Source organism: Ornithodoros turicata, chromosome 9 (genome assembly GCF_037126465.1).
Source record: "Ornithodoros turicata isolate Travis chromosome 9, ASM3712646v1, whole genome shotgun sequence".
Classification (NCBI taxonomy): Eukaryota; Metazoa; Arthropoda; class Arachnida; order Ixodida; family Argasidae; genus Ornithodoros; species Ornithodoros turicata.
In genome coordinates this window covers 332,405-360,122 of record NC_088209.1, presented here as the reverse complement: position 1 = coordinate 360,122, position 27,718 = coordinate 332,405, and the positions used below count along the sequence as shown (strand labels likewise).

Here is a 27,718-nt window from a genome sequence, read left to right as displayed (position 1 = left end):
CGATCGTTATTGTGAAGGGGCTCGTTATTTCATTCCCCACATCCCCACCAGCAATGGGGTAGAGTATCGCCTCTGGCGATGAACCTCCCCATTCTCCAAAGTAAAAAAAAAGTTGTTGTGCCTTGAGAGACCGTGAGATAGACACAAGTACCCACTCAAAGCAATATGATGGGATCAAAGCATACCTCGTGTTCGGTTCGTGAGGATCTCGCTGCTGAACTCGTCCGCGACGGCCTTGTGGACGACATTTTCTACGTGGCTGTCATCACGTGTTCCCTCTTGACTCCAACAGAGTTTCACCTACATGAAATCGTAACGTTACCGATGTGTGCATTTCAGATTCATGTTCAAGTGTTCATATTTTATTTGATATTTTCTCATCAACTTAAAATACAGAGGAAAGATCGTGCAGAGCGTCAGGTACGTATGTCGAGTTGATAACCGAAACGTCGCCGCACCAGCACTGAATAGCTGTTTCGGCCTTATTGGGCCATCGTTTGAGTGGGTGGTGTGAGAACGCCACGTAGAACGTGGTGTCCTCCTTTCAGGGCAAGATCCCACCACTGAAAGCCCTATGCGGAGCCCGTGAGGTATGTATCGCAAAATAGGAAACCGAGCCTCATTGGCGAGGATACCTGACGTGATGTCAGTGCTGGATGAGTTGCGGTATTCGCGGTACCTCCTTAGCTGTAAAACTTGGAACGCGAGTTTACATCGATAGAAATGTCCTTTAAACTATCTGGCATCATATGGGCCAAAACGTTACAAACCCTTTACCTGAATCAGGAGGTATATACCTCATCCGTTCACGAGAAAAGCACCACCACGCAGTTAATTACGTTTACAACCCTTTCAATGTACCACATTTTGTGGCGAGGGAGTTTCGACGTACGGCTAGAGATGCGAAACCCCGGAAAAAAACGGAAATTTTGGGAAAAAAGTTTTTTTACCTCGTCTCCGGAAAAAATTACCAAAAATTTCCAGTCGACAAAATTCAAAAATGTAAATTTTCGTGCCTTCGATGCGTTCCAACCCGCCAACAGTGCCTTAGGAGCCTGTAATCCACCAACACCCACCAACTTAGAGCGCCGTCTGGCTGCTCCAAGCGATCGTCATCGCGTTCATATTATGTCGGAGTTCTGGTCAGAGTGGACGGGTTGTTCTAATTTCCTATTACTGAGTAGACAGTAGACTAATGGGATGCTCTGCTCTGCATTTATGCCTAGAGGGTGAACACTACTAAAGTTTCTAGCTCACTGTATGTTGTGCCTTGGCCGGCAATCCTTCGACTCAAGAGTAACCGTGTTTGTTTCCACTTTTTTTTTTTTTTTTCGGAAAAAGAACGAAAAAGAACGTGTTTTTTTTCTTCGAGCGATTCAAAATTTCCGGAAATTTAGCATCTCTACGTACGGTGAACTTTTACTTTGCAGTATTTTGACGCCACTCTCTCCTTTGACAAAAAAGAAGATGTGTAGGAATGTTCCTTCTGTGATATCGTAAGCTCAAAAGGTCTCAGCGTGCGGTCACCGCAACGCTCGTGGACGGCGTCGCGTGTCTCAACAACACGGGGAGAAGCATTCTCACGTTCCGCTTTTCCTTTTCTTCGAAATGACACGGATCGAAGAAGACAGGTCGACCTTAACGGAAATCGTCGTCGCGTGTTCTCGCAGCAGTAAAAGGCAGCATGCCGTAGGGCACGCGGATGAACGCGTCTGAAAAGATGTCTCGGGAGCAGAGCGTTCGTTCTGGAAACTTCTCTCTTGACCGACGTGTGTGTGTGTGGGGGGGGCACCGCGTGTTGCGCTCGAGACATGCAGCAGGCCAATGATGAGGAGAATGTCCGCGTGATGTAATCGGTAGTCCACATGACCGTCAAATAAAACGACTCGCCTCTGTATGACTTTTACGAGGACTGCAGTGTTTTCGATCTGCCAGTGTTCTGCAGTCTCCACACGGTCCTCTTTACCGTAAGTCTCAGCGAAGTGCAACCTCCATATAGACGTAGATTTCAATATGTCGTAGAGGTTACACGTCGGATACTTCTATTTAGAGGATAAAAACGACTTGTAACCTGACACTGTAGGAGCGGTACAAGTTATTTCTGAGTACAGCACAAGTCCAGTCGTCGTAACTTATATATACACCTTTTACGGGGGCGTTGTAACCTCTAAACGAAATCCGCGTCTGACTTTTTCCGTTCGTTCTCCTTTATTTGCATGTAACTTTTATTAAAAGTACTGCTCAAAAATTACAGCGTCAACACGAGAGCTTGAAATCCGTTTCTGTGCATTCATTGGGCGTGTAATGTAGCTGCTCCCTTGCTCCGAGTGATTTCCCCAGAAATTCACTTCTGGGGGGGGGGGGGTGCTGAGCTTTCAAGGGGGGGGGTATACTTGGTGAAGGTTCCACTTACGGAATTTTTCTTAGACACGGAGAGAATCGTGGCACAATTGTGATATACCTGCACCGCTTTCCCGTTTTATTTGTACATGTTATTACGTTACAACACAGTACATTAGAATATAGATTCATTACGAACGGCATTTCAACATAAGATCCATAATCGCACGACCGACAAAGCAAAAAGACTAGCACCTTGTCTCACGAAGCTCAATGAATACCTAGCAGCCAAAGGTGAAAACCTTGGACGAAAAAAGCAGAATACCTTGCTTGATTGAGTTGGACGCAAATGGTTCTTGATGATCCACATTGAGTTTGCGTGCCTGCACGCATTTTTGCTCGTATATGTGCGCAATATTGAACAGTCACTTTCAAATGATTTTCGACAAATGCATGGTACTATCATCTGCATGACTGTGGTCCTACAGCATAAGTTTTACAGTACAGGATGTAATTCGCTGCGCTGGACTCACTGCCAGAATGTGTTGGTGGCCGAGCTAGGCGGAGTCACCTAAGAAATTTCAGGGGGGGGGGGGGTTGCAAAAATGCAGGGAGGGTGTACACCCCCCCCCCTGGGGGGGTGTAGGGAAATCCCTGCTTGCTCCTTGCTCTCCGAGTTTCGTGCTCCTGGAGCAGCTATTAAACGTCAGTTGGGCGCTTGAACAGGCTCACTCTGCTGCCGTTTTTCCCCTTCTTCTTCTTCATATGGGCCTATTTTTCTACTCCCTCTGCTGTGCTGCCGCCTCACGTCCTACGTTCTTTTCCTTCGCTTTCGTGGAAAGGCGGGAAGAGATCACGTGACTCAGCAGGGTACCCCCCCCCCCTTTTTTGTGTGTGTGTGTGTGTGCACCCTCCAAAAGCTAGAAAGTGAAGAATGCGGTCGCGTATACGATACTCGGAGTACGAGCGTAACCACTTAAGGGTATGAGTGCCATACACTTGCGCTTCGGAGCCGCCACTGAACGCGTCCATTGTGTCGTTTCTTCTGTATGAATTGCAGATCTTGTCAAGTATTATGAAGCAAGCACAATATTAACTAAATGCGAAGTTACTGCGACCACTTTATCTAGGTCTACCGGGCACCGTATGTTCACTAAAAAGTTTCTATAGTTTCGTTTTTGCTGAGCGGTCTAGTCCCAGCCAGCCGTGGGAATCTCAGCCGAAGGCGCCGCCTCGGACACAACGTTGCCACTGGCGCAAAAGCCGAGAAGAGCTGCTAATGACTGCACCATCTGCCTTGTTGCTGATCGGCCCTCAGAACATTGATGTCAGTGTTCTTCGCGCCGATTGGATGAAAATCATTTCACTGATCGAGGTGTGACGTTGGAGATGACAGACGTGTCCAATCACTCTTGTTCGCGTCCCCTTGCTTTTGTCTGTGAATGAGTTGGAGCTGCTCATTATTTACATAAGATTCAAATGAGTTTCGTGAAAAAAACATCACTTCTAAAGCAGGGCGCCGTCGTCATTACAATGGGTACTACCCCCTTTGGGACCTTCAGTGGACACCTTTTAGATAAAAATCTGCCGCCGAAGCGGGGTCATTTGTTGCAATAATTAAGTGGTTTCGGTTTACATGTTGTTGTCGCGGCTGGTCTCGGTTGAGCGCAAAAGGACGATCTTCCACTCTCATGTCCACCAATGAATTGCGTCCTTTTGCACTTCGCCGGTACCAGCCGTGAGAAAAACATGTAAACCAAAACCAATTAATTACTCTCAGAGAGAACACCATCTCCTACGGACGTCCCAAATAGATCCCAATGTTCATATCCGGTAATGAACCTCCGTGGGACTTCCCTGGGATATTTATAGAGGGATATCCGTAGCCGTATATCCGCGGGAGGTGCGTACTACAAAGCGTATACTTACATCTAGAAAATAAAAGGTAACATTCGCTTGAGGTATGTATGCTGCATCCGAGAGAGCTCCTGCATATGTCCGTATCTCCTGGCGATGTCCGCATTGTGCATATTAGGATATCCGCTGCAGAAATTTCATTCTGCGGATATCTGTATATCAGTGAAAGTATATTCGATGGACATCCGTTGAATAGAATTTTCTGACTGCAACAAATGACCCGCTTCGGTGTCAGATTCTTCTCTGAAACGTGTCCACCGAATGTCCCAAAAGGGGTAGTACTCATTTTATTGCCAACGGCGCCCTACTTTAGAAGTCATGTTGTTGTTGTTGTTGTTTTACTAAACATATTTGAATTTATATTTAAATAATGAGCGGCTCCAACCCATTCGCACAGTGCGCAGGTTGTAGGCGGTATCGGACAGATACTAGTTTTTCGATTGGCGTACCGGTTCGGGAATTATCCGGGGATTTAACTCAGAACCGTGTTTGACAGATGATGCGCCCGGGGGAATGCATAACTTCATTGCAGTTACTTACATTATTAGGTTACTTTCAACGAAGGTGGTTGCGAGTTACACCTACACGTTACTTTTGTAACATATACATACACAAGACCAATACATGCAAGTGATAACGCTTGGAATACGCACTAAATACGAACGGGTAATAGCGTCATTTTCGTGTTCAACTCGTTATTTATGACCTCATTACTGGCGATATAACATGTACATCGTGACGGGTGTTGTTCTGGCGTGTTTCTTTTGACGCAACTTCCGAGTGCCTTTGAAAGCGACAGTAGGAGCTCTGAACCGTTATGAACGACGAACACGCTGCGCTTCAAGAAAAATGAAAGTTTCCGCTATTAAGACTGAGATCTGCGACATGTATATAAGACAGAGATCTGCGACATGTATATTGCTCCTAACTTATAGCTCTTTTGACCTTTTTTGACACCATCGGACTTCAGTCGTTATTGTGAAGGGGATTTATTATTTCATTCCCCACATCACTACATGCATTGGGGTAGCGTATCGCCCCTTGGCGATGAAACTCCGCATTCATTTGCTCAAAATAGAGTTGTTGCTCTGCTCGTAATTGAACCTCATTCTCTCCCGGTACCAAGTATGGTGTTCCTGGTGCCCATAGGCGCCGACAGCGTGAGGGCTTGAGCCCCCCCCCCCCCCCCCATCTAGGTAGGCCACCCGCGAGAAGTATACCCAACCGACACTGAATACAAATATTTCGAGGGATACCCTAACCATGGAACGTTTCATGCGAGTGAACACAACGATCCTGTAAAATTTGCGTCTCAACGCGGAATCCTCGACATCCTGCCCGACCTCTGTGTATTAGAAAAAAAGGGGGGGACGTTGTGCCCCCTCCAACAGATTGAAAACTCCCCGCCTATGCTTGTGCCTCTTGGACGTGCAAGATTCCTCACTCCTCATCCTGATCACATATAGCCTCTGATATCTCCCCACTCATCTTCATTGAAATAAAGTTGTTGTTGATTGTTGTTAGTGTTTGAATCGGGGGCTTAACTTCTCATAAATGCTCCGGATGGCAATGCTTGTGGCAGAGCTTTTTACACGTCCAGTGCACATGCGAAGTGCGGAGTGGGCAGAAATTTCCTTACACACAATGATACGCAAAGTACAACCGGCCTTGAGAGCTGTTTCTTTACAAAACGGCTTGCTGACTCTGCGTATCTCTGGTAAATGTTGAATGTGTCGTATGAACGCCGTCTATGAAAATATGTGCGCTTGTTTATAGAAGATAGCACGGGAAGATCTTGCCGCAGTTGCACCCCTCTCATGAATAATCATACTAAGCGAATTAGAAAGATATTAAAAGGAGTGTATGCCGATGATCTCGGCTTAACTTAGGGCCTAGGACGGAAGCTATTCCAGCGCCGCACCTGGGAGTCTTTCACCATACGCAAAGATGCCCAGGTTATGTCGCCACAGATGGAATTCTCTAAATATACTGCTCTGCATTTTTTACCATGCTGCTCATGATACAGAGGAGAACCAGCGGCAGAAAGAAAGTCAAAGACTATTAAAAGCAATCAAAACCCTGGTGCTGGGCCTTAAAGACGGACAGTGGAGCAAGGACACGGAACAGGGGACGACGAAAAAGGGGTGCAGAGGGACAACAACTGCAGTTGTGTGTCGTTTCTCGTCTCGTCGTCTGTCCCTTTTTCATTAGGCCCAGCACTGGGATTTTTATTGTTTTTTAATAATGAATGACCAACCTGCCCTGTTTCTAACCTCGTTGAAAGGCAAATATATTTTAGTGTTTAAAATATTCTTCAACATACCGCAACTGCTAGAACGACCACACCTAGCGAAGACGACGACAACTTCATTGTATCCCGCGCTTGTCAGGCAACCTGAAAAGAGCAAGCGCACATATACGTCAGCTCCGCTTCACTTATGAACAAAACAATGGCATATTAATGACGTGTCCAAGTCCTCATTCATAGAACACACGTGCGAGTCGTTGGAACGGGCGATGTAAGAATTGGGACATTAATCGAGCAGCGCAATCACTCAGTAGAAGTCACGATTTTAACGCGTCACGATAAGGCATTATATTGTTCGCTTATTGATTTCAATACTTGCTTCCCGTATTGTAAAGTTCCAGTGCGGCGACCACCGGCTGTTCGGTGCGCCGGAAGCGAATCGTGCGCTCGGCACAGTCTCCGATAAAGTCTGCATTACATGTGCCCAAAAATGTCGTAAGCGCGATAGACCAGAAGCAGAAAGCGCACTGTGGTGAAAACGCAGACTGGATCTGCGTGCCCTGGCCTTGATTGGAAACAAAGCGGGGCAAGGTGGCCGCTCAGCGAACCATGGGAACTAAGCAACGCTTGCGTATATTACAACCAGTTTTACGTGCTGCCCTGTCCAGCTAGGAATACAAGCAGGATTCGGATTCTTTCGTTTTTATGTCCGGAAAAATCTGCTCACTGTTTTCGCTCTTTATCTGGAATGGAAATATTTCGTTTCTGACGGAACTAACGAGTTCCAGACGTCCAAACCAACTTTATTTGTCATTTCGGAAGAATTTATCGAACTTATATCCACAGCCATTGTAATAGTTTCGGATTGTGCCGGAGTGCCCCTTTAAGACGTAACACACAGAAGGCAAAGCATTGCGCAGGTTGATGCCGCAATCATAACCAGTTGTTTTCAGTTGAAACCGAAAATATCGAATACTCTACTACGCACCTTCCCACTATAAAAAGGTACACTTTCTTCGCGGAGCGCCATTAAAAGTGACGGTTCGGATCCAAATCAAATGCGAAACACATTATCTCCTACGGTGCCACCATTCCGCATGCTGTCTCTGGATTTGTCGATATAATAATTTGGAGTAGATTTACGCTTAAGATGAGTCCGCCCACAACCGTGTGGGAACACATGCCGCAGAGTAGGAAATATCGACCACTGGCATTTGTCGAAACTTGGAGAAGACAGATACCGTGGATGCATTGCGCATGTCCAAGATAGAAGCCTCGTCCTGTTCTCAACAAGTAACGATGTCATTCGGAATGATGGTTACGTACGAGCGTGTCACAGGGTAGGTATTAGCCCATTCACACTCACGAGATATATTTCGGTACGCAGAATTACATTAATGATAATTCTTTACGGCGCTGCACGGTCGCAAGTGAAGGTTGGCCTGTAGGAACAGCAAATATTGGGCACTTTCCATCCTCTTCGAGGTACTGCAACTTCTAGAACACACTTTACGAAGACAAGCCGAGAACAAATCGGCGTAGCACGCCCGAAACAAAGTGTCATTTACAATTATATCGCCCTGTCCCTTGGTTTGCTGAAGGGCACCTTTTGTACACGTAAAAGCTTACAAAAAAGGCCCCCTGCTTTCAACATCAAGATATAACTATGTCAATCCTCACTGCCCATCAGCGTGTGATGCGGCCAAGTTCACTATTTTCTTTCGTCCGTTTCACTCCTTATTAAACCCGCGAAGCAGCTGTGGCCATAAGCGGTGGATAGACACGGACGGAGTGTAGGAAAACGATAAGACTCAGAAAACTGTCAGATGCTAGGTGAGTAACGTGATGTCACGATGCGCGTTAAGTCCATAGGCGCGGATCCAGAGCGGGGGGAGCGCGCTCCTTTTCCGCAGCGTGGCAACTCGGAGTGCTTCTGGCGCTCTCCACCCTTCTCTCCGGTTGCACCCACCTGCACCTTAATTGGGCTGCAGACAGATGGATCGGAAGACGCCTCTACCGGAAAATAAGATTGGGTGACACCAAGAGGCGCTTTGCACACGCAACGTGCACACACAACGCTCTCTTGGTTTAAAAACCCGTTAAGGAGAGGCTCCGGAGCGAGAGCGAAACAGAGAATGGAGCGCGCTCAGCAGAGCCGCGACTTCCTTATCGCGACTTCGTTCCTTCAGCTTCGTTATCATGTGGAATTGCAGCTTTGCGAGTTTGAATATAGACCTAATGATGTGCACGATAACGTTCCGGAACCGTGATAAACCAATCGCCATATTTGTTTCAAGGGGAACATCACGTGCTCACCTTTGGTTTAAGAGCTTCCTTTATCGCATCGCGCTTTCGCACACTATAAGAACAGAAAACTCACCGCATAACGAATTATTGAGCAACCAGAGCTGATAATGCTCTATCTTCTCATCGTTGAAAAAGGGGTGGGGCACAACTGTAACGCAGGGAAAGTGTTACAGAAATGCCGGACTCGTCTTCAGCAAATCGGAAGACGGAGCGAAGAAAATGCTAAGGTGAGGGTCTCAGGGTGATATTTCCAACACAGATATATTCGTACCTTCTTCTCTGCGGTTAAATGGTAGTTTGATCTGAGTGTGCCATACGGTCAAGTACTGTTCATGTCACGTCGAGACTGGAAGTTACCTGGGTTCGAATCCTGGTGCCGGCTGTGCTGTCTGCGGTTTTCCCTGGGTTTTCCTTCACGCTTTCAGACATATTTTGTTTTCGGCGCTTGATTACTTTGTTGTTGTTATTGTGCGCTCCAGTATTCTTTGAATACTTTGTATATGGGCTTCTTGTGCACTGTTGATTGCCCACACCTGCTTTGGCCACCAAGAGGTGGTTGGCAGTATTTCTAAAAAAAAAATATGTTGGCACAGTTCCCTTAGAAGTCGGCCCAGGACGCACATTCCCCCAGGGCGTCAGTCGTGACGTTGCCCACCTCTGTGAGGCCGACAACGGCGAGCGCCTTCACGACCACACTACTCTTCATGCGGAATGTTTATATCTTATTATATCATCTCAACTGATCCTGGCCACAGTCTGGACGCTGGACGCGTAAGTCAGGCCAACAACGGCACCCCGGTTGGCCAACGGGGCAGGGCAGAGTTTGTTTGTAGAGATAATTCTTAGATCATATAAGCGGAGACATAGGAGGTCGCACGTATAAGTTTTTCCGATCCAGCTATTCCAGTCGTACAAGTGACTCCACTTCTCCATCATTCATTGTTGTTGTTGTTGTTGTTGTACAAGTGAGTACTCTTTTTGTTTTTCCCTTCTTTCTGCTTTCACGCCTATATAGGCGTGCACGAGCTTCGAGAAGTTGTAACCTTTTGATGAATTACTAGCGGACAGAATGTCTTTATGAAGCCGTAGCGCGGACGACCTTGAACACGCCATTGATATTCCAGCACTGCCTCGGAGGACGCGGACTGCTTGCAATCCAGTCCGAATATGGCAGAAATGAGTGGGCAGAGCACACCCTGAATGGCCTTGCGCGTTCCCCATTCTTGATTGCGCTGTCTCGTGACATCACATCGGAAGGTCGCTGCTGCTCTCGGACTGTTGCAAACGTTCCGAACATCAGGCTCTAAAAACGGAAAGTCGGTGGGCGGGTAACGTCGAAATTCGTATGCTGTTTACAAATATGTCATGTCGATGACATGCAGATGTTTCACTTCTCTACTATTACACGACGCGAGCAGCTGAGGGCAGTCTTGGGAAGTAATTTATTTACTAGTAGCTAGATACGTAGGTAGTTACTGAAAAATTAACTTTGAACTGTAAATAGCTAGTCTTCGGAGAAAAACAGTTTTAGCTGTACATTTTCGGTAGCTAATTACCGTAGTTAGTTTTTTTTTTATGTGTTGTGCACTTTAGCGTCAAACGCTATTTCTTTTCTTTGCTAATGCTTCTTGCACGACACCCGAACAGCCCGCAGGACTAAAACAAAAGCGAATAAAAAGAAGCAAGATAGAGGCGACGTCGTGCAGGGAGGTGAGGGAGAGGAAGCCCATGCGCCCATCACACAAGTAACCCAGGGAAAGGTAACGGTAATGGTAACGGAAACAGAAACGGTATATTACTGAAATTGGAGATGGTAACGGTAACAGAAACGGAAACGCATATACTACGGTCCTCCATTACCAGAAACAGAAGCGGAAACGAAAATTATCGTGCGGTATTGAATTCGGGTAATGGCTTTTCCTGTTGTGTGACGACATTTGAGTGATGTTTCATTTTATTTTTGTATTTTGATAACTCCATTCCCCGTAATGTTCTAAATACTACACGTGAGCATGGAAACAAAGCGAGGGTGCATCCCTCGCTTACCTCGTCCCAGTCCTCGTAACTCCATGACATCAACGCCTGACTATACTCCACCAGAGCACGAGGATGACGGGTCTACGGTTTTTAGTTTTGTATTTTTGCTTCTTTTTCTTCATCATAGCTATGGCAGTATCATTTACTAGTGAGAGCGCTCGCTTATGAATGCGACATTGGATGACGGTTACGCCTATCTTGAGTTGCTGGACTCCGATTGACTGAAGACATGTTCCTAAATTTTTTAAAAAACCTTGCAGGATGTGCGCATCCTAACAACGTAAAATTACTTGTGTAGTGTGTACGCGTCACACCAATGCATCACTTGTGCAAAACGAGGTGCTGGCAGAGCCGGACTGGCTGTCCTCCCGCCAGCTCTGTAACAGCCTTTCCATTACCGGAAAGAGTAACCGAAACGTAACGGAAATGTAATTGAAAGGCTGGTATCAGAAACGGATAACAGAAAACGAAAATATGTCCGTTACCCTTCCCTGCGACTAACGAACGAAATGTTTGGCATTGGTGCACTGTAATCGGAGACGAACCTCGGTTTGAGGCTACTCCAAAAAGATGACGTAATTGAGATGAAGGGTAAATTGGAAATTGTAATATTGTAGGGACATGGTAAAATAACGCAGGGGACAGCTTGAAACTGAGCGTTTGAAGCAAACCTCGTCACGAGCTGGCCATGGTGGATCAGTAGGTGTCCGCCTATGCATATCAAGGTTGCGACCTCGATTACGGCATGGTACAAGGTGCTCGACAGACCCTGCTCGGCAATGGATGTTAAATACGGTGTGTCGTGTGCTACAATGTCGGCGCACGTTAAAAGTTCACCCACGGACCGTCGCTCACGCAGATAGTATTTTCGCGACGAATTATTACCGGGAGCTAAAAAAAAATAGGAAATTTGAATGTGTTAGCGTAAGCCTGTGGTTCCTTCTTTTGTTTCCTCCTTTCTCTTTTGATTCTTTCCTTTCATTCCTTAGTTTGCTTCCTCTCTTATTCTCTTTTGCTTCTTTTCTTTGGTTCATTCTTTTGCTTACGTTGCTCTTCAGTCTCGGATGCCCGTCGCCGTCGATAGCGCTCTACTTTTCTTGTCGCCTACTTGGCCCGGCACCCGGCACGTGTAGTTGGCTCACGCTCCAGTGTATACTTTGAACACCCCCACCATCACCAGACTTGCCCGTGTATCTGGTACACCGCCAACCTTGTCCTCTACACGGCGCGTACTACCATCTGCACGTCTGTCCGCAGATCGACACCGCCGTTTTTCTTTTAACCAGGGTGTCGAACCGAAACGTTTTTCGTTCCGGTTGTATCATAAACGGTCCGGTACCGGTTCTGCTCCGGAGCAAAAAAATAACGGTTCATACCGGTTTTAGCCGGTTCCGCTTCTGATGGGCATATTCATTCCCAGAACAAAAATCAATGTTGCTAAATGTAAACACGTCTATTCCGCATACATGGTATTTAACAGGATGTCGGAGCGAACCGAAAACCGGAACCGAAAACCGAAAAAAACCGCTATTTTGGTGCGAACCGGAACGGAATCGAAACCGTATAAGTTTTTTTCGCTCAGGAGGGAAACCGAAATATGTATTTAACGGTTTTCGGTCCAAGAAAAAACTTCGCCGGTTTGGACTACGGATAGGCGAATGAAACAGACGTCGTGTGCTCTGAAGGCATGTCATGGATACTATACGAGGGTTACGGTTACGGTGGAATGTATGTCGGTATACTATGACCCTTAGGCTCCCTTTGTAATGGTTTATCGTTTGCGCACGCACACAGACTTAGAGGTACATGTGATTCTCTAGCAATGTGCCGTAGTGTTCGTTTTAATTTGATCCCCGCAAACTCTCCTCAACTAAACAGCGACCCAAGGGGACTGCATAACGGCTTCTTTATCGGTAGTGTCGCGCAACGCGTCCCTTGTTGGAGAGCAGCTAAGTTGAATACATTTACGTATACGCGAGGGCAAGCCCGTGCAAGTGGCAACTCTTTTGTGGACAGGACCCGAAGAAAATAAAACGGAGCCGTCGAGCGTGTTTGTGAGTAAAGGTGTTCCTCGATTTGCGTCGTACTCGTGCGGTGGTGCTTGCTGGCTAGACAGTAGCAACAGACATTCGGATGGGACGCGATCGCTCCAATCCAGCAAGAAAGTACTTTACGTATGACATCACGACAAACAAGTCCGTTTGTAGCATGTGCTTCAAGAAAGGAGAAAGCCCATTTGAACAGACAGTAACCTACAGGAACCAGGAGCTACCAATTTCACAGCTGTCTATTAATATTAAATACAATGTATGCGGAATAAACGGGTTTACATTTTGTAACATTGATTTTTTTTGTGGGGATGAATATTCCCAGCAGAAGCGGAACCGGTTAAAAACCGGTATGAACCGTTATTTTTTTGCTCCGGAGCAGAACCGGTACCGGATCGTTTATGATGTAACCGGAACGAAAACCGGAACGAAAAACGTTTCGGTTCGACACCCTGGTATTTAACATTAATAGGCAGCTGTGAAATTGGTAGCTCCTGGTTCCTGTAGTTGACTGTCTGTTCAAATAGGCTTTCTCCTTTCTTGAAGTGCATGATACAAAGGGACTTGTTCGTCGTAGTGTCATACGTAAAGTGATTTCTTTGCGTCCCATCCGAGTGTCTGTTGCTGCTGCCTAGCCAGCAAGCACCACCGCACGAGTATGACGCAAATCGAGGAACACCTTCACTCACAAACGCGCTCGACGGCTCCGTTTTCTTTTCTTCGTGTCCTGTCCACAAAGGCGCCACTTCGCACGCGCTTGCCCTCGCGGATACCTAAATGTATTCAACTTCGCTGCTCTCAGACAAGGGACGCGTTGCGCGACATTACCGATAGAGAAGCCGTTAGGCAGCCCCCTTGGGTCGTTGCTTAGTTGAGGAGACTTTGGGCGGATAAAATTAAAACGAACACTGCGGCACATTGGTAGAGAGTCATAACCGGTCACATACACCTCTAAGTCTATATGCGCGAACGATAAAACGTTACAAAGGGAGCCTAAGGGTCATAGTATACCGACATACATTCCACCGTAACCCTCGTAAAGTATCCATGACATGACTTCAGAGCACACGACGTCAGTTTCATTCGGCTATTCGTAGTCCAAACCGACGAAGTTTTTCTTGGACCGAAAACCGTTAAATAAATTTTTCGGTTTCCCTCCTGAGCGGAAAAAACGTATACGGTTTCGATTCCGTTCCGGTTCGCACCAAAATACTGTTTTTTTTCGGTTTTCGGTACCGGTTTTCGGTTCGCTCCGACACCCTGCTTTTAACATGACCCTTCTAATACTAAAGAGTTAATAAACATTTCAAGTTGCTCGGCTATGTTTCACAGAATTTTGAACACAGGCTCTAACCCGTGTTCCCCACTTTTTGCTAGCCACGGTTAACCCTTTCAAGCTCGCTTCACTGGGCTGGGCCATGCCGGGTGGCTTATTGCTCGGACTCAAGTCGGGACAGGGCCGAGAAACGTAGAAATTATTCGGACTGGGGCAGGGCCACGCATGGAGTGGTTTGGCCGGACCCGGGCGGGTAAATCAAAGGAAGGCCGGGATCGGGCCCGGTCTGGGCCTAAGAATGCGGCCCGCACAGTGCTTTAATTCCACTGTTACCCCTCCATTCGTATATGTACACTGTACCCCGCACTCACTCTTTCGCCTAGCGCGTTGTGCACTTCATAGTCAGGTATCTCAAGACGTACAGATACACCGACGAGACAGTACCGTCTATTTATAGGTGATCTGTGCAACGTTTATAGAGGGTATTGCGAATGGGTTACGGGGTAACTTCTGAAATAGAGGGTAAATTTTTTTAAATGTTTACCCTTTATTAGACGGTACTAGATTTAGAGTGATAACATATCAGTGTACTTTCGTGACGTAACTATACCTGTATTTACATACCGAGCGCTCTGCCGCAAAGTCTCTCGTTTTTCTCTGCGGAACAACCTCGCTCCCTGGTCGAACAACATTTCCTTTCTGCTAATAAAAACACGCTCCCGGTACTCGATCAACCCCTAACCTCCATGCGACGCACGAAACAGGTTGAGAAGTAAATACGAAGTGACACCTTGACACCGTAGCATAAATATTAACTCCGCGAAGATGTTGCACGGAAGGGCCACGTGCATGTTTTATATTTAGCTTCTCTATTGCTCTTCTTCGTTACTCTCTCTCTCTCTCTTCTGCAAGAATGTGGTTGAATATTCCTCGCCGCACCCTTTAACCCTTCCTTCGTCGTATGACCACTTGAGCTCTAGTCTAGCATTTTCTTGCATTTCACATCTTTTTCCCTTTCCACGTCTGCCTCTCTTGGGTTCATTTCGCACGTCATGGAGCGGAAAGGGCTTTCAACTTTGTCCTTGCCTTATAAAGTGTGGGTGCATGGAATGGATAGGCTGTCTGCACTCTGGAAACCTCATTCGGGTAATCACTTTTTTTTCGCTGAGCAGGAATGATTGCTGTTCTTATGGGAGAGGTATGTAAAAGTAAAGAGTGCCAGTGCGGTGTAGTAGCTAGCACACTTGGCCGGTAATCTTTTATTTGTCCACTGCGGGTACTTTATAGGATGTTGGAAAAGAGTAATGTTTCGAAGTACAAGGTCTACATCTTGAACTTAGGTTATGTTCAGCGCGTAATGAGCTAATAAGTAAAATGTAAAATCGGCTATCGATTTCAGAAGATTGCGATAAAGTTAGATAACGACGAGGTTTTCAGTATACAGTTATGGGTGCTACTACCGAAGTTATCAAGTTACATTTCTGGTTTACTGTGCTCTTTTTCTGCGACAGTACCACATCATCATCATCATTTCGGTACACCTTCGTGTGTACCTTGTGTGCTTTTCGCTGATACTTTCGCGGTACTGATGATACGTATATAGAGTAATGGCAATACCATTCCTGAATTGAATACGACTAGTTACTCGCGTTCAGAGCAAGTTTTCGTGATTTGGGTTTAATTCAGCCGAGTCACAAAGGCGGACAGGGACGGCATCGCCGTTTTGAAAGAGACGTAAACATGTCAACTGGTTCCCCCTCGTCAAGCAGATTCACTGTTTATGCCGTGTCCTGCATCCTGTACAGGCTTCCTAATTGTTCGAGTGATGCGTATGTGGTGGTCCTGCAACCTCCATTGCGAAAATTTCCATAGTATATTGCTGCGTAAGCACGTTGAGTATCCTTGTGGTCGGCGCATATGTTTGGCAGTTCTCAGCCTTCCCGCGGCATGCTGAAGAGCCACACGGAGATTTTCACGTTTATGGTATTCACGTGATTTTGGGGCCCGAAAGACGTAAGAGGCTGCCACTGCGCCAGAACGCGAAAAGAACTCCAAACTTTGGCCAGAACTCCAAAAGTGTATCGCTCAACGTGTAATGAGGCGCATGGGTTCCCGATTATTAGACGCCCTCTGTCTGTCCACTATCTGTTTGTGCATTCAGACACTACAGGAGAAAGACGCTAAAGTTGTTTCCCGACGCTGTCAAGTTAGTGTTGAAGCCATCTTTCACTTTTCTCTTGCTATCATTGACGCATAGTTTTTGGGCATGACGTCAGTAATGGCGGTTACGGAGCATCACTGAACACCTCAAGTCGGAGACGTTAAGTAATTCATTACGAGTAATTAGGTGAGTACAATCGAGTGATTTTAGGGTAATTAATTACAGAAATAACATACTTTCAGGGATGAGCAACTGTAACGTGCTTTAATTACGTATTACCCGTAACATGTAGTCAAAGCATAGCTACTTCCTGCTCTATTCCTACCAATCTAACTGTAAATATCCATCCCCGGTACTTCCTCCTTACAAAACTATCTCTATTACGATCATGTTTCCACTTCGACTGTAGCTGCTGGTTTAGCTTATACATTTTATTACGCATCAATATGTAAGATATACTCAGACAAGGCCTGGACTCCACATGGAGACATCCATCTCACCTAGTCAAAGATATAAGAGCTTGACACCTGTTTATAGAATTTGTGAATGTCTGTATATAACTCCTCAAAGTCGAATAACGTGCCAAGTGCCATAGAATTACCAATTTAACACCAGCGTTACGTGTGTTTTGTGTTCCGGTCAGGTACTCTCAAACAACAACGACAACAACAACTTTATTTCAGAATGATGGGTGGGGAGTTACATCGCCGGGGGTGACACTCTACCCCATTGCTGGAGGTGAGGCGTGGAATGAAGTAATGGGTCCCGTTACAATGAGGATCCAAGTCCTGTGGCGTCCAAAAAGGCGAAGAGAGCCTTGAGGACAGAGCGTTGGTGAGCTGGATGCGGCCAGGGGCCAAGCAATTTTGTGAGGGAGAGGGGACGGGAGTCGAGCTCGTTGAGGGATGCGGAGAATACGGAGCGGGAAGGGTGGTAGTGTGGGCAATGGAGAAGAGAGTCAGGTACCCTCTTTTCCGCAGCTCACATAAACATTTACGCAATTAGCCCATTCTGTCGATTATCAACTTCTGCTATGAAGAACTGAAAAAGTGTGCTTTTAAGTATCGCGTCTACGTAATCTGCGTGTTTGCCTATCTAATCTGTGGGTAATGCGAGCAGCGTGCACTAACGCGAGAGTAACTTAATCGCATTTTAACGAGTAAATGGAACTATAACTGGATCTATTTTTAGCTTCAGTACTTTTCCCCTAACTCATGTACTTTCATACCCATGTAACTGTAAGGCAACCACATTTTTTTTAGTAACTTACACGGTCGTCTGCAGTACGCATGACGCTTTTTCGAATATGTGCCCGAACGATAGTCGCCGGCATCGAGTATACTATAGATTCCATTGCGAAGAGATCTCTACAGAATACTCACAGATGGATCACAGTCTGTAGAATCGTCACCATTAAACAAAACAAGTGCCGAATCGCAAGGGTCACTCGTCGGACAACCGGCTTAAGTGGGTGAGGGAAACCTTATTGAATGCGGCGTCTGACACCCTCTTTGAGGTTGAGCAGGATGCCACTAGGCCGTGGCCCACTAAGAAGCTGTGGCAGGTCCTGTATTTAGCCTCACGTTCTAATGATGGGTTTCAGCGACCAAGTGGGTTCGGCCCACAAAGTGGATGAAGGTGCCGACTTGTGATGGACCCAAGTTATAAAGGAGCACCCCCTGCCTCAACAGAAGACGTAACAAAGCCCTAATACGGCCACAATGTTTTGTGACTGACATGAGTGGAAGCGCAACGACCCCTTGCGGTGTTGGTGTTTCACTAAAGGAACTAAAAAGATTCAAAAGTGGGAGGGGCAACCTTCAAGAGTCAATAATTAGGTGGTTCGGCTCACGGCAGTGCTCGCTGTGATTGATTTTTCTTTTCCTTTTCTTATGTGTCAAAATTTTCTATAGAATATCGTTTTTCTTCTATTTTTTTCAATATCTCTCTTTGCGCCCTTGGTTGTTTTCTTCTCCGGGTTTAATCTTCCCTTTGATATGCTTGTTGGTAAGAAGACATCTTCATACGCACGGTTTTCATACGCACTTTGCAGAAGGACTTTCCGTCGCTATAGTTCTAAAAGAAGGATGAGAAGTTGATAAGTAAAAAAATAATTAGGAGGATTGGGGAGAAAATTAGTTTTAGCCAAGATCGATGCCAGGGGCAAACGATTGGGTGCAACGAGGTCCCGTGCTCCTAGAAACAGAATGCCGTAGTCACGCTCAGCCCACGCTCAGGGCTATGGCAGGAAAAAGTCCTGGGCCAACTACACTGGGAACTGTACCGACATTTGTCTTAAAGTGTCTGAGGAAAATCCAGGGAAACACCCAGACAGCACAGCCGGCGCTCGGATTAGAATCCCAGTCTCCTTCGAGAAATAGCATAGCACGCTCATGGTCAATCAGCACCGGTAATGTCTTCTGATTGTCCCAAATGGGAGGCGTTTTCTGCAACACTTTGGACATGCTTACAAGATGGTGGTGGTGGTAGTGGTGATGGAGCTGCTTGCCATAGCCAAAAAAGACTACAAGATTGGTGGGCGGCCTCAGTCAATCAAGAGACAGAGCAATATCATTCTCAATGATGCCTTGACCATGTTATGCGGCGGTGAAGCTTTTCCTTTTTGGAGTGTGTAGGAACATGTATGAGAAGGAGAGGCAAATAACTCACCTTATTTAGCAAGACATTCTGAGAAGCGAGACGAGTATAGGTGGTTGTACCTGAAAAGAGATGGAGACACAAATTGAAAACATCCACGCTCCAATGTTGAACCATTTGCACTATAACGACCTTGGTGTGTCAATGCTAAACAAGCGTTTGATGGACGAGATCCCCGCTCGTTTCGCACTTTTACATCGCACTCATCTACAGAATTCTTGCGTGTCTATCTGAGTTGGGGGGGGGGGGGTATGATTTGCTTAGACGAAAAGTAAAATAGAAGCAGAGCTATGTTATTCTATGTGTCGCCCGCAAAATTACAGAAACAACCGTTTCAGAAAAACCTTTTAAAGTTTTCGGCGTGTCCGAATTTTGCACCTTTAAAAGGTTCTTCAAAAGTAAGACGCCAAGAGATCGTTCCCGAAGACAGGAAACGTTCTAGCACTCTAGATGAATGCTTAATTTTCTGTATGCAGCGCAAGTTCGTCTCAACATGTAATCAATATATCGGGCAAGTCGGCTTCGGTTTGCTCGGGTCGTGTGAGGGTCAGGATAAGGTCACCTTCGAATGCGTCAGTCGGCAACCTCGCTCCAAGTCACTTTCGTCAACGACGTATGGAGTGCTCAAAAAGTATGACTTTTTTTTTTTCTGCTTAGTTTAACTAAATTAAGGAAAGAATAACAACCACCTTCTGCTATACTATGCCTGCGCGCTATTAAGCGATTATCTAGAGCTGTCCACGAATCACTGTCGGCTCAAGATAAGCTCAAATTTCGCCAAATACATAGGGTGCAGCTATAATTTGCTTCCATTGTGTGTGCTTGTCGGAGTCAGCTTGCTGCAAGACGATGACGACCATGGCAAGTGAGGAAGACAAGGATGAAGAGAACTAACTTCACTCCTTTAAAGAAGCAATGAGCTATCATTTAACGTAACTCCGAACCCAGTCCGATACGTCCAGCTGCCCACCAGGAGCCACCACGGAAAATATTTTCGCTCAGCGGTGTATTTCCACCAAGCAAGTACACATACAAAAGCAGTCGAAGAAAGCTGCAGCGGACGGCCGACACGATCATCGCGTGGCGTAGGGGAGTCACCGTGCTTTTTTTCTCTCTCTCTCTTTGTAGCTCACGCGGCGAGCTGTGTGACTGTACGTCACGAGCCACGTGACGGGGACCACGTTTCGTCACGACGCTCCCTCGTTCTCCGATACGCTCTTTTCACGAGAGGAGGATTTTTTAAAGCTGTCCGATACAGAGGCCATGCGCGTGCTCTGTAATACCCTAGTCAGACGGCAAACCTAAGTCCGTTAACGGTTACTTCACCTGTTGTCCAACCATCATTTCAATTGGCATCGTCCTCTGCCCTGATTTGTTGAAAACAGGAGGCCTATGCCTTTTTCTGTGGCAATCATGAACAGCATAAATGTCGCGGAACATACGCCTTTTTGTGGACATTAACATAACTGCATACGTGCCACAAAAAGGCGTACGCCTCCCGCGTTTAACCAATGAGGTGGCAGTACGATGTCATTCGAGACGGTGAGGGGCAATGCGGTCAAGTTCTCCTTCAAGGGCGCAGATAACCGGCAAATGCAATTACTTACATCGATGTGAACTTACGTTCCAAGTTTTACAGCAATGAAGGGAATAGACATAGCGTTGACAACCGGCACCGCGAATACAGAAACTCTGACGTCACGGCAGGCGTTCACCCGGCCAATGACGAAGCCCGAGAGAGGTCACGTGCGTACGACATGCAATGGGAATGGCCAGAGTGGCGTGTCTTCGAGGGTCTATTTCTCGCCAAGTACGACACCCTTAGAAACATAACTCTTTTTGTAATACTGTAGTGCGCAATACAATGAGTGCATAATGTAATGAGCCACAACCAAAACCGTGTCGTAACCCGTGTCACAGAAAGGCGGACGCACAATTCAGGAATGGTTGCGGTATCATTCTGTACAATGGGTATAGTCTCTCTCCAGCATATTCTTCAAGTACAGAAGTGGTACTCGGCCGCGCAAAATCAAAACAAAGGTTGTGATATACCCTTCCGACTGGATCGTGTGTACCAAACATCTTTCTTCGAAACCCAAATGGAGTTATTATGAAGCGTGTGCGTCGCCTTTGTGAAGCGAGAGATTTCCGCAAGCAACACCGAGCACAGATTTAATTGTCCCGTCCGAATATGGGAAGAAAACAACGTATTTCGGAGGTATATTTGTTTCTATCCCGATGAAATCGACACTATGATGGTCGTGTGAATACGTTGCACAAGTGGGTGCGGCACACACACATAGCCTAAATGGAATGACGATGTGGCGGATCATTCACCGCCGTTATAGCGGTTGCGAACAGATCTCGTCATACTGTAAGAACAGAGCATCATACGGTCTCCCCCAGCCATTGCGCAAAATTATACATTTACGGCTTCCAATTCCAACTTATTGCGGGGTGGCACCCTTTCGTGACGGGTTCACAATTTTTTGTTCACTATTTTTGTGACTCCTCTGATCACTCTACACTCTAAGAAAAAAGGGAGTACTTTTACTCCTTTTTGGGACTAAATGCATGGCCACAAAAAATAGTCCCTTTCGGGAGTAAATGTACGAGGGTAAATGAATGTCACAGACTGGAGACTGCATTTCACGCGCCGTTGTAAGAGTCCCAGTTACATAATTGGTGTGCATGCATGAAAATACTTTGAAGCAAACCGTCAACCGTGATATATCGAGTGATATAAAATCTTGCGACATACATAGGGCATAATTTGCGAAGCAAGATGCGCTAACTGTTTCTCACTCTGTATGGCTGGAAAATTGCTACGTTGTCTGAGTTATACAGCCTTATGTCGTTCAAATTGACCAAGGGCACATATTTACGTAGACTGTTACATTCAGGAGACCATTGGGACCATTGCAGACTAGGGGAGTCGAAGCTGCAATTACTCCGCGTTTTACTCCTTTTTTTCTTAGAGTGTACAACTACAAGAATTAACGTAACCGCAAAAAGGCCTGCCCTTTTCATCAAGTCGGCGGATGAGCGTCCTGTGTGGTGAACTTCTGTCCTCAGAGTGTACGTGCATGTTTGGAGCAAGTCCTGCACTTGTATCTATAACGCGCGTTCAATTGCTGCATTACAAATATCGACCAGAGCCTAAACTGCACCCGACCTACGATGCGTAAAGCTATGCGTATGAAACAACGAGCATATCATAGACAACATTCTCAAACGCGTAGCAAGAGCCAAGAGAAAACGAAGGGCGATAAAAAAAATTCAGACACGTAAAAATGTAAATCCAATCACGGCGGGCTCCACGGTGAGCAGAACCACCTAATTATTGACTCTTGAAGGTCATCAGTTATTTCACTGCTCATCTGACATTTCTGAACGAGGGGAGGGGTTACGTGGGGTGGTACTATGAGGATGTGGAGGGGTGATGATGAGGTTGATAATGAAGGATGAAGAGGTCGGGCTAATAATATCATACTACATTTATTTAACTGGGACGACAGTGACTGACGGTGGGCGAGGAGGCTAGTGACAGCAGCGGCGCCGTCGTATAGAAGCGGTGGGTGGCGGTACTACATACGCTCACAGCACAGATCCAAGAGTTGTTAACATGTTACCTGAAGCATGCTACTTGTTGTATCATATACGCCGCTGCCAAAACTGAATAAAATTATGGAGGATACCTTCCCTGCTCCCTCATATTCAAAGTATACCATACACCATTTGAACTACTTATCCAGATTTTCGATCACCCCCTTGTTTTCGATGCAGTACAGACGGCAAGGTGCGTCCTTGTACAGGACCGGTTGAAGCAGCACTCGCTGTCATATTTTGAATAGATGATGAAGTCCTTCGTGACGATCATCTGCCTTCGATACTGACAGAGCCCCGTAGCGCTTCCAAAACCAGTCGAGAGAAAAATCCTTTCACCCGGCTGGTTGAGGGAGAACCTCCGTGTCTGTTGGTCAAGGTTTCCGAGATTAGCGTACCGTTTAATGTAACGTGTTTCAGTGGAAAACTCAAATAAATCATCCCTCGGCGGCGTACTCTTTGTTTGCCATTTCAGTTGCCGACTGCGTGCGTCACGACGACTGCTGTTACTGCATCAGTTGAAGTCCTCCGGACTCAACGGCTCTCTCAAGTTAAACGTTAAAAAGATCGTAACCCACAACGCACTCCGAAAACGTGGGGGAATATGGACTCTCCGGCTGTTGGAACTGATCTCCGTACTCAGGCGGGCAATAATCACGAGTGCCGCAAGGAGTGCGATCGTTCATCCTGGGCCGACTTGACAGGGAGCAGTGCCGACATTTGTATGATGAAAACCACACAAAGACAGCCCAGGCGTTACTCGGATTGGCGTGTAATGACATCATCGCGTCCACTACTGATCACGGAAGCCATTGTTGGCCACACGTCAGTGGGAATCGTTACGAGCACAGGGGAACTTGATCCTCTTGGCCAAAATCATCAGTCGTTCTCTCTACTGATTTGTTCAAAATGGGAAGCGTATTCCTGATGAAAGAATATTTCTTAGGCACTTGAGGCTTTGTATGGGTTCATCCTTTCTGTTTGTTCCAGCCTCAGAACATCAATTGGTTCATGTTCAGCGTATTCCTGTTTATGACACGTTAGCCTTAGTTGCTAATTGGGGTACGAAAAGGAGTACGTTCAGCTCCCTGCTTAAACCAAGAGTGATACGTTATCACTAATCAGTCAGTCAGTGCAGTGAAGACTCGAAAGTCTTTCGTGGTAGAAATTGACATGGCGTCACACTTCTCCTTTGCCACGTCCATTTTATGCGTGAAGATTACAACAGAAATTGACCGCATAACACGCTCCCTGTCAGCCATTCTAAAATGGCATCGTTCCAGCTTTTGTTGAAAACCGGAGGCGTACGCCATTCTGTGACACTTACGTTAACTGTCGCAAAACGGCCTACGCTCTTAAAACAGAACTTGACCGCATAACACACTTTTGGGCCAATCATCATCCCGAATGATATCATTCGCTTTCCTGATTTGTTAAAAGCGGGTGGGGTACGCCATTTTATGACACTTTCGTTAATTTTCGCAAAAGCGTGTACGGCCCGCGATAATGATATCATTCCGTGCAATGGCGTGCGGTTATCGTGTTATACGCTAAAGTTCTGTTTCAAGAGTGTAGACCCCTTTCATGGTGATTAACATGTATCCAAAACACTTAAAACAAAATCCTGACATCACCAAGAAATCCCCGAAGAGATTTGTAGAAACATGGGACGTATGACCTTTCTGTGACAATTGACATAACTGCATAAGCATCTGCTGTTCCTGTCGGCCACGCTCAGATGGGAAACATGACCACTGCTGCAGGTTGCACTCTTAAGAATGAACTTCACCGCATAGCACGCTCCTAGCCAACCATAATCTCGAATGATATCGTTATCTGCCCTGATTTGTTGAAAACGGTAGGCGTGCGCCTTTTTTGTGACAATTATGAACAGCATAAGTGTCACAAAAAAGGCGTACGCCTCCCGTTTTCAACAAATCAGGGCAGATAACGATATCATTCGAGATTATGGTTGGCTAGGAGCGTGCTATGCGGTGAAGTTCATTTTTAAGAGTGTGGGGGGAGGGGGGGTGGATCCCGCGTCCTGCTCCGACACTTTTCTTAAGCGTCTCAGAGGAAGCCTGGGAAGCCGGCGCCCGGATTCGAATTCGGGTCACCTCCCAGTCTCGGCGTGGAATGCCATCACCTAAGCCACGGGAGCTGGTGCGTCACAAAAAGGCGTACGCCTCTCGGCAGGCGCAGGACGATGGCATTCGAGATGGTGGTTGGCCAAGAGCGTGTCATGCTGTGAAGTTCTGATTGGCCTGTAGAGGACTATGGTCTTCCTCCACATGAGTCCTGACCGGCGATGATGGAATGTCCCAGCGGGCAGATGGTCGTGGCCTCATGCTAGGACGGTGCCGGTAGAACTGGCTGGCAGGCGCAGTGGCGCGCGCCAGCAGAGGCACGTCGTTGTCATCGTCGTCCACGAGCCGCCACAGGCCGATTCTTTCATATCTGTTATCACACCATATCATCTCATCCTGGCTCAGTCGTGACGCAGCCCACATACGTGACGGCAACAACGGCAAGCCGGTTCGTCACCACCACCACCACCTCTGATTGGCTGCGGTCAGACATATTTCGGCACCGTTCCTTTAGAAGTCGGCCCAGGACGCACATTTCCCCAGACCGTTAGTCGTGTGAACCTGACAATGGAGAGGTCTTTTACTAATACCACCACCACAACGATGTGTTTTAAGGGCGCATTAGGCGAAGTACATTTACTCGGTTCCGTTTTGTTCTCTCAATATTTCGTCAAGGGTACACTTTCGTTCGTGTAATCCACCAGACCGTCTATGCTTCATCGGGTTGTGGGGCGCTGTTTTCCGTACAGGTTTCTTCGAGAGTACTGTTCGCTTCTGCAATGCTTCGCAAGCACACCCCTAAAGCAGAACTTCGTCGCATTACACGCTCCTTGCCACTGCTCATCCCGAATCACGTCGTTATCTCTCTCGATACATTAGAAACGAAAGAAACGCACGCTCCGATGCCAATACAGAACGCACGCAATTTTGCAATTTCTGTGACGTAAATTGTTATCCACGATTGTGACAGTTTTGTTGTTACGTGAATTGTCAAAAAGATGCGCATGTCCTGCGCTTTCTACAAATCACGAGTGATAATGATATCACTCTGCGCTATAGTTGGCCATCAGTGTATTGTGTAGTGAGGTCCTTTTTAAAGAGTATAAGCAGCATAAACGGCAACAAAGCCATTAATATCATTTTCTCCCGCATTTTTGAACGTTCCGAACGCTTCATCGCGTGTTTTTGCACAGTGGTGGTGTAGGGAAAAGAAAAAGTAAATAAATGCTTGGATTCTATTCATGAAAGACATTGCTTTAGTATCCTTGGTATCAACCTTGGTTTTCTAAAGCTGTGAAGGTAAGTGTAAGTGTTCAAGACTGTCGGTAGTTCACAACCGCAGGATAGATTTCGCCTTCGGAAACTGAGGAAGATCCCATTGCACGAAATGAAACTAAGAAAAAAAAAAGGGCAGACGTCGCGCGGTATGGTGAGGAAGCTCAACTGAAAATACACTCACTGGTTTGTCCAGAATCCCAAGCACTGGAGGGGGGGGGGTGCAAAAAATTGAGGGGCTCATTATTGTAGCTGCTCGATAAGGGCTTAACATATCATTCCAAACAAGTGTCTATAGCCGAGATAACAAGGGCTGGTCCTGTACGGGAATACACATGTAAAAAAAAAGTAAGGGGATGTCTTGTAACATTTGGGTGTTGTTTAGGGGTGTACGGGTGTATGGAGCAATCACTGTACACGCTCCTTGTCTAGAGTTGGTTTTGACCGACGCAGAAACATGCAGTCGTATTCTTTTTGGAGAACACGAGTTGTAAAGCTAATAACGCTTCCTTCCATTGTCCAATTAGTGGAATGAGTTACGTACAGCACAGTTATGTACCCAGTTACCCTCTAATGGTGTTCTACGGCATGATATGCCGTTAAGGAATAGCGTAAACACCATAGGTTGTTCTACGATGCCTCCTCCCACAGCGAGGCTCTCTCTCTCTTATTGAACGTCGCTCGGCCCCGAAGAAAAATTCTCCGCGATGTCCAATTCGTTCCGTGGACGTCGTATAGTGGTTCTCCCTCCAAGCAACACCTTGATGATGTCCGCCCTGTGCAATTTATGCTTGATGTTACTTGGCATTCGACATTGAAGACACACGACTACATCTATAGCCCAGTGCAATGAACAGTGACCTAACCCAGTGGACAGATCGCAAGTCACTTTCACTCGGGGACAGACCTTCAGCTTGTCGATATAGAGTAACAGGCGATAAATGCATGACTTGTCCCATAATGCACCACGAGCTCTGGTGAGAACGCCAGTCATAAAGTTTATTTCCAAGTTGTCCTATACAATAACGGTTTTCACGTTGCATTGCGTGGCGCTGCGCGCAAACTTGCAAATAACGAGAACGTTCATTACGTGCAAAATAAATCTTTCGGGTCATTTTAGGAGCGTTTTAGGAAAGAAAAAATGGGTGTTCCAGCAAGTAAGAACCCCCTCTTTTTTTTTTTTACAACCACAGTCTCAACTGCAATACGAGAAGATACAATCCATTTGAAACACAGTTCCCTGTGAACACGATCCCACCTAGCAGCATGTCGTCATATACCAGCAGGCAGATAACTCGGCAATAACTCGCTACTTACCTGCCATCCAAGAACAGTATTCTCAACTGAATGGTCGTTAAAAGGTGTTTTTGAGGAATGTGCCACTTCGAACGCTAGTTTACGTAAAATAAGCCATTTAGAAGAGCGATAAGCCCTTTCCTGCATGAAGTAACAGTTACTCCGAGAAGATGCATGCTAGGAGAAAACATTTACTGTGAAAAGGTGTAAAAAAATAAAAAATACTGTGTCTGGGGCCCTGCTCCTCAGAAGGCCCCTAATGACATTTGACAAGGACACCGTGGACGAAAGGCGCTATGGTTACCTATAGTACGTATGAAAGAAATTAATTCCCGATCCCGGATCGCGTTTTTCAATGAACCGAAATCGCTTCCTCCCAAGTGTGCAGCAATTGGTGGACTCTCCTTGGCAAATTGAAAACCCACGCAACGCGAATTATTGACCTCCGCGACGTTTCCAAGG

General features: G+C 46.4%; 1 protein-coding gene across 2 annotated transcripts in view; it reads right to left on the bottom strand.

The window, feature by feature from the left end:
* Positions 1 to 27,718, bottom strand: part of LOC135368021 (titin-like) — a 145,901-nt gene that overhangs the window by 11,417 nt on the left and 106,766 nt on the right. For both annotated transcript variants that reach the window (XM_064601104.1, XM_064601103.1), the window contains 3 exons: positions 19,005 to 19,054; positions 6,581 to 6,652; positions 186 to 300 (listed from right to left, as the gene is read on the bottom strand). In XM_064601104.1, coding sequence (XP_064457174.1) covers positions 186 to 300; positions 6,581 to 6,628 — 163 coding nt within the window. In that variant the 5' untranslated portion in view covers positions 6,629 to 6,652; positions 19,005 to 19,054. The remainder of the gene's footprint in view (positions 1 to 185; positions 301 to 6,580; positions 6,653 to 19,004; positions 19,055 to 27,718) is intronic.